The sequence below is a fragment of the Vipera ursinii genome (assembly GCF_947247035.1).
Source record: "Vipera ursinii genome assembly, chromosome: 1".
Lineage (NCBI taxonomy): Eukaryota > Metazoa > Chordata > Lepidosauria > Squamata > Viperidae > Vipera > Vipera ursinii.
The window spans coordinates 241,619,228-241,634,303 of NC_139512.1; the positions used below are offsets into that span (position 1 = coordinate 241,619,228).

The window sequence follows — 15,076 nt, forward strand, 5'->3', positions numbered from 1 at the left end:
AAACACAGGTTTTCCTGGAATTCCACTGTAGCTGTAAAGGGCGGTGTCATGATCCCCCCACAAAAGGTACCACCCTTTTAAGGAGTTGGTGATAGTTGTCTGTCTCTCCATAATTGTTTGTATCCATCTTATGAGATCCAGTAGGAGACACGTTTCAGATCCCGTCTGGCAGTGTGGAGTGCCATCTGCTTGCTCATGTCTCTGGGAATAAATCCCATTCATTTGAATTGAATTTACTTCTGGGTTGAATACAGAATAGCAATGCAATTTGTAAAATAGGTTTGTAATGAGTAAATGACTAATCAGACACTTCCTTTATAATTTTAGGAAACAACGCAAACATTGCTAAAAGATCTCTATAGTTACCATGAAAATTATTTCCCAATTTTGCGGTGTCTTCATGCTTTCACATCTTCCCTTCCAAAGTACCCATTAGGCAAACAAGTATGTGCTCTTTATGTATGTCTAATATTTCAAAAACTTGAGTTTGGTTTTCAATCGTATTGCTTTTTCTTTATTTAGCCTGCACTGCAGTAAGATAAAATAACACTAACTCTTTTTTTACTGCCAGACCACTCAATATATTCAAAGACAAAAGGGGCTTGAAAGTATTTTATAGCCCTTTTGACATTTTAGTCAAATTGTTCTGGCTTCTTCTGAGCAGCAAATAGTAAAAAATATACCTCAGGGTGGGAAAGAGATAATAAAAAATACATTTATTATAAGGCAGTGAAAGCAGTTTATTTTTACAGTGTGAATCTGTATGAACTTTCTTTATTCTTACTGAACTAACATTCCTGGATAGGGTCGGAGTTATTTTCCATATCTGAGATCAGTGAAGCCTTCCAATTTATAAAGCTTTTATTGTAAGTAATAAATTGGTAAAAATGAGAATTTCATTAATTTGATGTTTATAAAACATTTCCTGTTTTACAGATCAGAGAGCTGTATTGTGCATGTTTGGAAAAAAGCGTATGGGAAAGAGAGGAATATGAGTCTGCCATGCAGCTGGTGAGGTAGCTTTCTTTCCATTTCTTTTTTGTATTCAAGACATAGTAAAGTCTTCATTGGCTATTTAAGAAGAACTTGGGGTTGGAAATGTGTTGCCAGAGGAATAGTGGTTTGAAGGGGACAGGTTGTTTGTTTGTTTGTTTTGTTCTGGCAAACGGTCATATTTTTTTAAAATATAAAATAAGTGTTTTTAATGTTTGTCCTCTTTTAGTGGGTTTGCCTGCTGGATTGCATAGCCAAATTCTACTTTTTTTCATTCAGACTGCTTGATCTTTGGATGAAACTATTCAGCTTGTGGGTCTGCTTAAATTTTTATCCTTCAGTACTTTCTCCAAGGACTCAGTGGAGCAACTCTTTGTATTCAGTTAAGCCATTAACTGATTAAAATTAAAACGTAGAAATATAAACTTGAATCATCATGATCCAGGCCTAATACAGTAATTAGTATACCACTCAGGCTGTCCTATGACATATGTGTGTGTATAGGTCCAGAAATATGTTCCACCCCGTTAAACTTTATTTATATAATTAATATTGAGATGTGTTAATTGTGTGCTCTCGTAGACAGGAAGGCATACACGATAGGATAAGATGGTAATGCTGAGATGAGAGTTAATACTTGTCAGATGGGTGGCTGTGTAAAATAGATGGATGGATGGATAGAGGGATGGGTGGTTGGATGGATGGTTGAGGCAAATGTGATTTCAGGAATTGGTTATGGAATTTGGGTAACGGTTCTTTCCTCCCAATTATTTTCATTTTCATTTTGGATTATGCTAATTATATCATAATCATACGCACAGGGACATTTTTTGCCAAATATATTTTTCTAAAGATTATCTAGAAGTGTAATTAGGTAGAGATTTCATTCATGTATGAATTAAGAAGATCTGAAATACTGTGGCTTGGATCCAGGAGTATTTTGCACAAAGAGAAAAAATATTTATGCTTCTGCAACGGTCCCTTTTTAAGTTTCCCAATTTTCTAATTTCAGCACCAATTGAGGCCCTCCAATTAATATTTCTTTAATTTTTTTTATTATTATTATTATTATTATTATTATTATTATTAATTTATTTATTAAATTTGTATACCGCCCTTCTCCCGAAGGACTCAGGGCAGTGAACAGGGCACATATAAATAGAAAATACAAAAATTAAAAGAGAATTAAATAATCGCCCAGATAAAACAGTAGCAATATAAAAACCCATTAAAAAACCCTGACATCCCCCATCAGGCCAGGCCAGCTTGTTCAAATAAATGGGTCTTCAGACCGCGCCGGAAGGAGCGAAGGTCCGGTGCCATCCGGAGCTCAACCGGCAGCTGGTTCCACAAAGCCGGAGCGCCCACAGAGAAGGCCCTCCCCCTGGGGGCCACCAGCCGACATTCTCTGACCGGAGGCACCCTGAGGAGGCCCTCTCTGTGGGAACGCACAGGGCGGAGGGAAGTTAACGCCGGCAGCAGGTGGTCCCCGAGGTATTTATATGTTTTATTAGAGCTTGTTATAATATAAAATATGAATAGAAACTTAAGGAAAGGAAAAAGGGTTGTGGTGGTGGTGGTGGGAGAATGGAAAGTAGAGAGAAAAAGAAAAAGCAGTGGTTCCCAGGTTTTTCCCCCATGCAGTAGAATACAACCCAGTTTGTATTTTCAAGGTTTTCCTGATTGTCAGATATAGCTTGGAGATCCTGGGCAGGGGATTGTAGAAAACGGGAACTTCAGCAAAACCTAACCTAACTGTTCAAACATGATTTTATTTACACACCTCCAGATGTGTACAGTATTTCTAAAGCTTTCTATTTATGGATTTAAAACATTTATTTCATTTTGATTTTATGTAATTATTTAACATTCCATCCTGGCAAATCCTGACAATCTGGAGGCAGCGGGAAGAAAGGAAGGGTGAATCCAGATGAAAAACATTTGGGGGTGTCTTTCTTTTGCCCCTCATTTTTTTAAACGGTGAAAAGGCAATAACTTAAGTTGTACTGATGTCACAAGCACTTCAAGTATGTTCTGATACATTTCCATGTCTACATTTTAATTTGGAAAAGATTTTTAAAATTACACTGTAAAAGTTCTACAAATAAATACATTTTATGAAGGTACTCTTGAGATAATGTTGCTTTCACTTGTTTTTGCATCAGTACATATTTACATTCTCTCCTATAATGTAACACTGACTGGAATCAACCACGAAAGAGGAGAAGTACTGCAAAATAGTGCCCTTCCCTTCTTCTTGTAACCCTAGGAATTGCTCCAGAAGGTTGCTATGGTTGATAACATCAAAAGCTGCTGAGAGAGCCAGGATGGACGTATCACCCACACACCCCATCCCAAACCCTTCAAAGATCATCCACAAGTGTGACCAATGTCTACTATAACCCAGTCTGAATCTTGACTGAAAAAAGTCCAGATAATCTACTTCATCCAGGGCCTGGATAAAAAGACTTGTAGAGTGGATGATCCTGGAGACTGGACAAAAGTTGTCCAACGAAGTTGGGTCCAAGAATGACTTCTTGAGAAAGGGGCATATACTTCATTCAAGGAAAACAGAACCATTCTCATAAAAACATATTAACTGCTGCTTGGACCGAATCAACCTTCTGGGAGGCCTTGACAAATCAGGAGGGACATGGGTCTCAAATACAAGTGGCAGAACTCGCAATGATAAAGACCCTCTCCGTGTGCTTGTCTGGCTCCTACTTCTCCCAGATAATCTAAGATGGGCTTCTGAGTCCAATTCGGAGCAAAGCCAACCCAAGCCAAATTTTCTGTTCATACTGCATCTGTTAAAAATTTAACTTGCTTTTTGTTTTGCCTTTATAGTATTTCTTGGGATTTATCGAACTTTTGTTCTGTTGTGTAGATATAATGCTAAATAAGAGTTTTATCTTTTGAGAAGGTAAGCAAATACACTGTACAAAACACTGTCTCATATTGTACACTTGTTAGATAGCAGCACCTAGCCTAGGCTGATCTTGAAATGCTAAGCAAGGTTGGATTTGGTTATTACTTGAATCAGATGCCATTAGGATATTCCAGGAATGTAGCCAAGATTGAGAAGTTGACATAAAATGGACGAAGGCGGCTGATTATTTCCCTATTGCTAAGACAGTGTCATGGTTGTGTTGTGCAGTCACCAGTCATCAAGCTCAGTTTGAGGAGGACTATCTTTTGCTCTACATTTGCCTACACTTGTCTCACTATACTTTTTTCCTATAGTAAATTCTTCGTATTCTTGGTTTCTTTTTTTAGGATGTTGGCCAAGGATGAGTTGGTGGCTACTCTTGAAAAATGTGTGGACATTCTTACATCCTCTTCTGCAAAGTGTCTTAGAAAGGCTTTAGAAAAATTGGAGAGATATGTCCATCAACTTAAAAATCTTGAAGGTACTGCAGTTTTGTTATAGTCTGATTCCATTGTTATTTTCTGCAGCCATACTCACTGAAGATATATGGAAAATACTCTCATTATAAAAAGAAATGCCTGGCTTTATGAGAACAAATAAGGGATACATTGGCTGGTCCCTTAAGATTTTTTAGGCTTCCAGGTAGTCCACTTGTTAATGTTGAATTTAGCCCATTAGTTTGAGAACTGAAACAATAATGGATGTATTGCAATACAATGGATTGCATTTTAAAGTGACATTTCTTGAGGAACACAATGGCTTTTAGCTAAATTGTTGCATAGTTTTTGCTGTTATTGGTCAACTCAGCATCAAAGCTTACTCTGCAAAACTGAAACGTTTTAAATGCCAGATTAGAAGTCTGAAGAAAGATAATTAATCAACAATTGAAACAACAATTGAAATTAAAAGGCGGGTTGTGGTTATAGATAAGGAAATATTTCATAATGGTAGCAGCAGTTCATCAGTGGAACCAGTGACAGGGAAGCAGCGGTCTCTACTGAGCATCTTCAGAAAAAGACTGAGTAAATGTTTGTTGGACGATGTCTTACTTGGGTTCAAGTGCATAGTTGGGGGGGAGGGGAAAATAGATTCAAGGCCTGCATCGATCTGATTCTGTGTAATTCTGTGACTACCATTATATCTTAGCATATTTAACGGAGTTGCATGGGGTGTTAATTTCAGCTCCCACAGTAAAACTAATGTGGGGATTTCCAGACTCAGGTTTCCCTTGCTGTGCTAGGGTGTTGGAGATAAACTGAAAAGGCACCCACAGCCCTCCTTGCTTTTTCCTCCTTCCTTTGAAAATCTTATCCCATTTTTTTATTTGGCCAGTTCAGAAGCGTGAGATAAGCTTATAGATTCCTCTTTGCCTCTTTTCTGCCCATTATGGTACTGCATATCCCAGAAGAATGGGCTCTTCTGGGTTGTAAGAAACAAAGATTTGGGAAAGATTACAACGATCAGGCAGTCAATAAATACATGGATATTTTTTTAAAAAAGGATTATTATTTCAAAAATAGTTTCAGGTTCAGTAGTATAGATAGATAAAATTACAAATATGAGTAAGGGGACAAAACATTAGAAATAGATAAAAATCTTGCACACATACATCAGAGAGCTGTTTTTGAGCATTGTATTTGTGTTTTAAGTTAGTTCAGTTAGACTCTGTCTTAAACTGTGCAGATTATTTGAATGTGCGCATATGGCTAGTGAAGGAAAAAGTCTCTGTGTATGTTAAAAACAATAACAAGCTGCCGGGAAGGCATTTGAACTGTATTTTGTAATGTCTGAGAATCTGTCCAGCACGGTTTAATACAGGATTAAGTATTGCAGAGGGATTTCACAGTGTTGCTTCATTTTCTCTCTCTCTTTCTCTCTTTTAATAAATCCTTAATCTTATTTTGTTTGAATGTAGGAAGCCAGAGGAAAGGAGGGGTAGAAAATATCAATTTTTTTTCTTCAAAACATGCTGGATTTGATCTTGATTTGTATTTATGCGCGTGAAATTACCTACTAAATCCTAGATCCCATGGCATTTTTGATTTCAATTGCCATCTCCAATGTCACCTTCAATGGAAGATCTCCCAGGCCTCTGAAACTCTATGGGGGGGGGGGGCGTTTGCTAAATATGGGTGTAGAAGTACAACCAAATCCCACCTGTTTTTCACTTAGTGCATAGAGCTTCTTCTTTTCTCTGTGGATCCTTTATGGAAGATGATTATACTTGCTTTTTTTTCTTATACAAATCACAGAAGCTAGTGGTGATCAAGAAAAATCCATATCCTCACTGGAAGAGCTTCAGAAGAAAACCGATCTGTATCATCTTCAAAAGGTCAGCATATTTTAACTGTTGACTTTGTAATTCTAATGTTACTAATAAGTTGTCTGGTGTATATAATAAGTCCTCTGAAATCAAAATTAATCAAAGACATTTCAGCTTGAACGAAACACAGTATTAGCATTTTAATGTATTCCAATGTGGAAAGAGATGCTTCTCCAGACGGTATTTATTAGCTGTATTTACGAGGGCAATTCGGAAATAAACCTCCATTTGGTTATGACAGACGCTCGCAGATACAGGACTTTTATTATACATATTAGAAAACCACAACATTACATTACTTTTTGACATAATCGCCATTCAGATTGAGGCACTTGTCATAACATCTTACAAGGTTTGAAATTCCTTAGTAGTTGCTCGGCGCCAAATCTGGGCTATGGGGTGGGGTGATCAAAAACATCCCAATGCAACTGCTTCAAATGTTCTTGGGTGCGTCTAACGGTGTGTGGGCAAGCATTATTGTGAACCAACACCACAGTGGAAGTCAGCATGTCCCAATGCTTGTTATGGATGGCTTGTCTGAATTTTCGTAACGTTTCACAGTAGACTTCTGAACGATGGTCGGACCACGCTCCAAGAACTTCACTAGCAGTACTCCTTTGGCATCTTCACATTGCAGGATTTTCTATGGCACCACTTCCAGTGTGGTGTTGGTTCATGATAATGCTCACCCGCACACCGCTAGACGCACCCAAGAACTTTTGAAGCAGTTGCGTTGGGATGTTTTTGATCACCCCACCCCCATAGCCCAGATTTGGCAACGAGCAACTACTACTAAGGAATTTCAAACCTTGTAAGATGGATGCCTCAATTTGAATGGCGATTATGTCAAAAAGTAATGTAATGTTGTAGTTTTCTAATGTGTATAATAAAAGTTCTGTATCTGAATGTCTGTCATTGATAACCAAATGGAGGTTTATTTCCGAATTGCCCTCATATTATGCCTGTTCAGTATTTCTGAAGGGTCTTAATACCCATATGTATTACATATGTAAAAATATGCAAGTCAACTAGTTCTGAAATCATAGTTTCAGTTTTATTTTGTAAAATTGTTTCTGTCTTTCTGGGGCCCTCTCCACCTCTTTCTGCCCTACTTGTTATTCCATACCTTATTTACAAAATGAAAGAGGACAAGTGTGTGCGTGTGTCTCTGTGTTAATTACCTTGTTTTTATTTACTGGATTCTCTGATTATATGTGCATGTAAACCTGCTATAAAAATATAACAGCCAGTCCAGTAAGAATAATAGTAACAGCTCCAATTCTTCTATATCAAGTAACTTGGAGAAATGGAGAGATGGCCTTTGCCTGACTGGCCAACTATCATGTTGTTCAGCAAAACAGATTAAACCAAGCAGAATTAAAATGGTTGTTTAGATCGCTGTGTTGTATTTGCTCTTGTTGTAGAAGAATTGTGTAACTAATAGGTATATAATATCTAAGAATCATCTAGTATTTCCAGTGCTTTTTTTGTAAAAGAAAAAGGTGCCGGAACTCACACACGTCATACAACCTGCCTTGCCTACCTTACAAGGTTCCATCCAAAAAAGGTGCCGGAACTCCGTTCTGAGCATTCTATGAGAAAAAAAGCCCTGAGTATTTCTATAGTTATGTTTGCTTTTGTTAGATTTATGTCCCACCTTTCCTGCAGGAGCTCAAGATAACTTACATGGCACTTCCTACTCCAGATTTTCCCACAACCACTCTTTGCAATAGTTTTGCTTGAGAAATAGTAACTGTCTCAGAATCACTCGACAAGCTTCCATGGCTACAGATGGTCTTGAACCTAAGTGTCCCAAGTTATAATTTAATACCTTAATCACTTCTAGCTTGGTAAAAGTATCTTTGCATTTCTGTATGATTATAGTTGCAAAAGAACAATTGGTTCCAATTTAAAGAATGCTTATTCCTTAAACAATTGAAGAAGCATTTGGCTGTGCACAGGCAAAAAAAAATCTGCTTAGTACATAATGTGGAAATACTTATGGAGATGATTAGTACCATTTTGTGTTATAGACTTTGTTGGAGATGAAAGAGTCAAGGAGAGTAAAGAAACTAACAGCGTTTGAAATGCTCCGTTTTGAAATTGTTGACTTTATAGATGGCCTTGTGAGGTGAGCATTGCATTATTTTTTTCTAAGGAGCTTGTGAAATTCATTTTGTCTGTCTCAACCTTTCCAAAGGGGAAAAAAAAAGTTTGTGGAACTGAAATTTGGCTCTGCAAATATGTTGGTAAGGACTATTGTTTGCCTATGTTGGTACTACACAATAATGACAAAGCATATCGTAATATAGAAATAGTTGCACAATTTTACATAATAAATTTACTGGAAGGAAAAGGCTATGTTTGAATTTAACAGATTGTAGTTTATAACATGGAGAATAAATCTTAATCTCCTCCCATTTCTCATTTCTCTCCTATAGATTTTTTTTTGTAGTTTTAGTTGTGTTGAGCTTTTTCCGACTTCAGTATGGCAGTTTACCAAAATTAGAAAGTGAAGAGCTGTGAGCTGCAGATTGCCCAATCTGACAGAAATGTTTGGGATTAAGTTATTGGATATCTGCCACCAGTCAAGTCTACACAGTTGCTAAATTCACTTCTGGCCCCACACAGTGGTTTTTCTTTTTAATTTTTAAGATAAGGATTGCCCTAAGTGGTATGAAGATGATTGCAGTCCAAATAAAACAACTATGACAAAGAAATGAGCAGTACCAAGGCAACCGATAAATTTGATTTTAATTTCATTAATATTTAAATTTAATTTAACATTAATCATATGCAGCTAGATGATTACTCCTTATGTATTTAATAATTTCCCACTTCTGTCATATTAAACTTAATAATTTGATGGTAAACTTTTGAGGACACCCAAGGTTTCAGAACAATCTTGCTGCATATTTTGCCTTGTTAAACAAATATTACATTGATGATAATTCAGGCAGTCTTTTCAGTGGTGGCTTTGCATTTGTGGAATTACATTTTCTCAGTACTTTGGAGACACAGCTATAGTACTGTTTTTTTTTATGAGAACCACTGTTCTTGGAAATGAGGGTTATAACAACATTGATTAATGAATGCTATAGTTCCTATTTAATCCTTAGAGTGGATTTTAAGGTGGTCTTAAAACTGTACTATGCCTTGGATAGAACACATTATTTTAGCACAGTGTAAAGTCATTTTAATTTTTTCATTAAATAAGGAATTATGACCAATGCTAGAAGTAAAAAAAAGTGGATGGTAGTAACTCTAAGCTATGGCTGAATAGTTTTAAGTGTGACTTATTTCCAGTCTACATTTGACTTACAGTGTGCTAGGATATGTCTTTAAGAAGACTATTACAATTTGAGCAAAAGGAATAACTAAAAGAACTAAACAAAAAGAATAGAAGCAAAGGAAATATGTGTTTATTAATATATTGCAGGATTTCACAGGCCAAAAAAAGCTCTTTATTCTGATTTTAGAGTGAAACCAATTTTTAAAAACCTGATCCAATGTGCTCCAAATAAATAATAGAATTAAAATCTGAAGAGAATATAGTGAAAATGAGCTACATGTAGATGTTGGTTATCACCAGATGATTTTATTGATGATTGTTGAATGTTTCTGTTTTAACTGAAATTGTCAGTGGTATAGAGAAAATCGGTATCACCATCTTTTAAAAGAGAGATAATAGTGAAGTCTTTAAATAATCTTTAACCCATAAAGCTAAAAGTGAGTGCTGCATGATGCTACAGCGCAATACAAAACATATATATTGCTTATTTTCTGAGGTTTATAATAGAATTAGGAGCTGAATTCAATACATATCCTTTTCTCACTTTTTTGTGTGCTATTTTAGGGATTATCTTGCACCTGCAGAGATGCAAACACTGCATGAGGTGATGTATTTCAATGCAGCCAACACCCTCCGAGAGCATTTGAATGCCACCCCTCGTGCTGCTCTTCACACTGCTCTCAACAAGCCACACTTCTATCTTAAGGTAGGAAATAAGAAGAAGGCAAGTCTTGTGGCCTCATTTCTAACAAGGGTTCCCATTTCTGGAGTTTTCTTTGTGAAAACAACGTTCTTTATTGGGATTAACCTGAATAAATCTCACAGCATCCAACTGCTTGAAATGTTGCTGGACAAATTAAACTCTCAGTGAGATACAGTTTTGAGGTATAACTCGGTGCTTTGATATGTTGATGTGCATGATGTTTAATATGTGAAAATCTGTTAATGAATTCATGACTTGTTAATTGTCAGTTAAAATATGTTGATGACTTTAGGAATTTAGTTTTCCAGGCTCATGATCACTCTGAGATTTACTTTATCAGCTTTAATAACCTCTACAGCAGATAGTTATTTCATTTCCTAACCATAACACACACACCCCCCAAAAAAACCCCCAATTTAAAGCAATGTGAGATGCTTCATCTCTCTTCCAAAATGTTTACTGTATTGTTCTAAATGCATTCCCTTCCAATAAATTTTCCAGAAAGACAGACTTCCTAAATACCGTGTTTACCCAAAAGTAAGATCCCTCCAACATTCTTGAACAAAGATATTTTTGGGCATAACCTAGGTTTATATCAATTCCACATTCTGAAATGGCACATCTAACAAAACAATTTTTAAAGTCTATCTACATTAACCTCAGCTTTATCATATCATAAGCCTCAATGCCACCCCAAATTTCAAATAATTCTAACTTCAAAATACTCTTGTTTCTCAGCAGCATTGTTTTACCAAACTAAATAACAAGCTGCAAAGTATAACTTCAAAGGCAATCCTCCTGTGTCTTTTACAGCTTGTAATGCCTTATATTTAACTCAAGGTTTTTCCCATGCCCACACAAATTTAGATATATGGCACATCAGATGTTAAAATGGGCATTATGTGGAACAAAAACAGCATTCTAGGCAAAACATCTTAATCACTGTAATTCTTCTCAACAAAGATAATTTTATTTCTTCTTTAAAAAGATACATACAGTATCTTCTTTAAAATGATATATACAATATCTTTTTAAATTTCATTTCATAATTATTTTGGAACGGCATACAATTTGTATTTGTCATATTATTACCCAAGTATTTTACTTTTTTCTGAAACTTGAAATCTGTTTTATTTATCAATTCTATTTGATCTTGTATCAAACATCTTGGTTTTCTGTTTCTTGATCTTGAAACTTGCTAATGCATCGAATTTTTTGTTTTCTCATTAATGGTTCAATTCCCTTTAATCGATCTTCTAAAATCAAAACCAAGTGATCTGCAAAGGCTCTTTAGAAGCCACTTTTTAAATCTTTCCACCCATAGTCTTCTCATCTTATTTCTTCTGTTCAGTATCTCAAGAACTAAAATAAACAGAAGAGGGGGGGCAGTGGCACAGTCTTCTAGTTTCTAGCTTGTTGCCTTAACCACCACACTAAGATAGTTCTTATTTAATCATGTAGCTGAATGCAAACCAATGTTATCCCTAGGAAAAGCCACTTAAAAGATCTGCATGGCCATTTATATTATTCTTCCATAATAGGATTCTATATAGTACAATAAAAATATTGTATAACTTACTCAGTGTAGTGCAGATAGTGGAAGGTATGGACAATAATTTGATCTGGAAATGACATTATTGGATACATTTCTTATGCATGTTGATGCTTTTAGTATCAATAGTAGTAGTTTCTCAGTTATGTTTGAGTATATTCTGTATTATAAAATATGAGAGCAAACCCACTCTCCACTAGCACTAATTTGTTACCTAGTTTGGGTAATGAAGCATCTACAAGAAAGCAGCAAACTCAGAGAGATTTCAAACCTGAGCTACAGATATTCTTCTTTAGCAATAGTATATTAATGAAATATTTTCCACACTTTGAGGCATGCTCGGTCTGTTTCATTAGTTATAAAACTAGGATACCATAGGTGATAAATATCTCTTAACTACAAAGAGCTAAGAGTCCCCAAAAAACCCCTCTGCAAGATTTGTGAAATTGAGATGCTTTGTCCAGTAAGATTACCTATTAACAAAAGAACCACATACATAGTATTGAAACCGACATTCCTTGAAGAATTTAGTCAGTATGTCCTTTCTCATGCCACCATGTTTCCACATGACCACTTGAAGCGCTAAGAGCTCAGCAATATATTAAGTACTTCCTTGTCTTCACATATCAAGGATTCTAACATTTTTTTCTGAAAATACATTAGGATCCTAAGCAAAATCTAGAGCAAAAATAACATTTTAAGTACAAAGAAAATAGAGACTTCTTGGAATTACAGTAGCTTTACTTTTGCAGGAACTTTCTAAAACATGAAAAATATATGTGAAATATTTTTCCATGTAGTTTTATCATTGGGAAATTATGATAAAATAGTATAGATATCTACAACCCGGGGGGGGGGGAACAGCTGCTGACCCCCAGCTGATCCCCTTGAAAACTTAAGTAAGTTTGCACCTGGTAGTACTTGAATGAAAAACCATCAGGAAATTCCTAGACTGGAGCCAAATTAGAAAAGAACAATCTAGAACAGGGGTGTCAAACTGGCAGCCCAAGGGCCAGATCACGTGCAGGCCACGCCCACTCTGGTTCTGCAAAGGCAAAAAACATCACGATACATCGTGTGATGCAGTCAAGTTTGACACCCGTGATCTAGGTGATAATCTATTCCTGCATTGCTGCCAACAAAACTAGAGGAATGTAGTGTAGTTGCAGCCACACTGATGCAAATATGTCTTTACTAGTGCAGATTGCAAACCATTTAGAAATTGCTATAAAGTACTAAAGAAATGTCCCAAGATTTTGTACCGAAATAACACTTTATAGCAAGTATTAAAAATCAGGCTAACTTCCTGTTATTGTTGCTTGTGACTCCAAAAAATAGTAACTATAAACAGGATAGTGATGTAGCTACAGCTTCTGGAGAGGATAGCTGGACCACTGACGAGAGCTCAGTCCAAGGAACTCTTACTTTGCAATCCCAAGGGCATCTCAGACAGTAGGAAATAACTGGACACGCACATGAAGTTTAGTTTGGCTATCTTTATAATTGCCTTCTCCATAAAAAAGCAGCGCTTTTTTTCTGGCATCAATTCCAGTGAGCCAGACAGGCGAGAAAATTGGTCTTGTAAAATGGAATAGACAAGAAAACTAAAGAAAATAGCCCCATAAACTGGAACCGTTGCATATCTCCACTTGCAACTGTCTGACCTGCTGTGATTACATTGTGTGTGTGTGTGTGTGTGGTGGGGGGAGGTTGTCACTATTTTTTAAGGTTCACTTAACACAGCTGTGGGGAAAGCATGCCTGCGTTATCACTGATGTTGAGAAGCTACCATGTGCATAATAGTACACTAGCTATAGCTGAGAGTACCGTTACCATATCAATGAAAGATACCTGGTGCCTATTTTTGATTGTGAATTTGGTTTAACAGGATGACTCCTTGAAATGTGATGCAGAATCTATTTCTGGTGCAGCTCCTGATATTTGTATAGCATACAAGCTTCATTTGGAGTGTGGCAGATTGATTAACCTGGTTGACTGGTTGGAGGTAGGTAAAATGATTCTGCTGGCTGTTTTTTAAGCCGCTCATTCATGCTGACTACTAGACTCAGTATAAAAGCTCTGTGCCTTCAAATCAAATCTTCAGTCCAGCAGTAGACCAGCGTAAGAAGGGCAGGGTACAGTTAATTAAAAAGCATTGAAGACACATCAGTGCAGATCCTTCATGTTCTTCCACGGTATGTCAAATCACAATTTGTGTAAATCCCAGTTTTTCTACCAAGATTCAATAAATTAATGCACTAGTAACGAGGCTCATCTCTGCTAAGCATCTTCCATCACTATTCCCATTTCTGCTGATATTTTCTTATTCAAGAGCAGTTACACATCATTGGAGTTTGTTTTAAAGAGCAGGGAGATGCTTCTTCTTTAAAGGGTTTAATTTTCTAGAGGAAAATAGCACAGAATGTGCCTTCTGTTTTGTAAGTTGGGACTTTGGGGAGAGTGGGAAACAGAGGTCATTGTTCCCTCTGGCAAAATGAAGGGAAAAGTCTGTTCCATTTCTTGTTCTGTGAGGCCCCGCTAATGCCACTGTTGCTTCTACCAAGGAGGTAGAAGAAAGGCTGTGGAATGTTTTTTTCATCAACTGGATTTTTGCAGATTATGCCAGCCATAATTTGTTGCTCCTTTTTGCAAAAACTGAAAGGAGAAAAAACTTGTTTTTTTCCTTTGGCAAGCAATTGTGATGTTTTTCATATTTTAACTCATAGGAGCAAAATCGATTTTCTTTCATCCATAGGAAATTTATTTTCTGCCTTTAAACTTGGGCAAGTAGTTTCTTGAGTTTCTCACAGCATCCCAGTAGAAATGAAAAGAAACAATCTTTTTACTTGTTTATGTTTTTTTGCATTGGCAAAATGATGTATTGCTGCTGATTTTGGCATAAGCGCAATTTGAAAGAATCTTCTATCTATGGAGAAAAAGATTAGGGACTACATTTTGTTAGATACCTGCAGTGGCAGGCTTCATTCCTTTAACAAATAGCAGAAATGGTATCAGTTTTCTGGGGAAAAAAATAACCAAGTTTGGAAATAGATGGGTAAGAACTGAGAAATAATGAACATGGCTAATAAAGCCAACTTTTTACCTTTGCTTTGGACTCTCATTTGTTTTTGTTTCATCTTTATGGTTACCCACTTAAATTAGGATGGAAACTATTTTGCGACTTGTGAAATTTGTTCTGGAATTTAACAGAAATGTTTGAGAATCTTGTTACGCAATAAATTTAATTAAAAACACACGTGTGTATGTGTACACGCACACACACA

At 36.4% G+C, this 15,076-nt stretch overlaps 1 protein-coding gene across 2 annotated transcripts in view; it reads left to right on the top strand.

The window, feature by feature from the left end:
• ORC3 (origin recognition complex subunit 3) overlaps window positions 1–15,076 on the top strand; it is a 41,686-nt gene that overhangs the window by 25,360 nt on the left and 1,250 nt on the right. For both annotated transcript variants that reach the window (XM_083348607.1, XM_083348608.1), the window contains 7 exons: window positions 328–444; window positions 937–1,016; window positions 4,270–4,403; window positions 6,175–6,254; window positions 8,279–8,376; window positions 10,102–10,243; window positions 13,681–13,797. In XM_083348607.1, coding sequence (XP_083204733.1) covers window positions 328–444; window positions 937–1,016; window positions 4,270–4,403; window positions 6,175–6,254; window positions 8,279–8,376; window positions 10,102–10,243; window positions 13,681–13,797 — 768 coding nt within the window. The remainder of the gene's footprint in view (window positions 1–327; window positions 445–936; window positions 1,017–4,269; window positions 4,404–6,174; window positions 6,255–8,278; window positions 8,377–10,101; window positions 10,244–13,680; window positions 13,798–15,076) is intronic.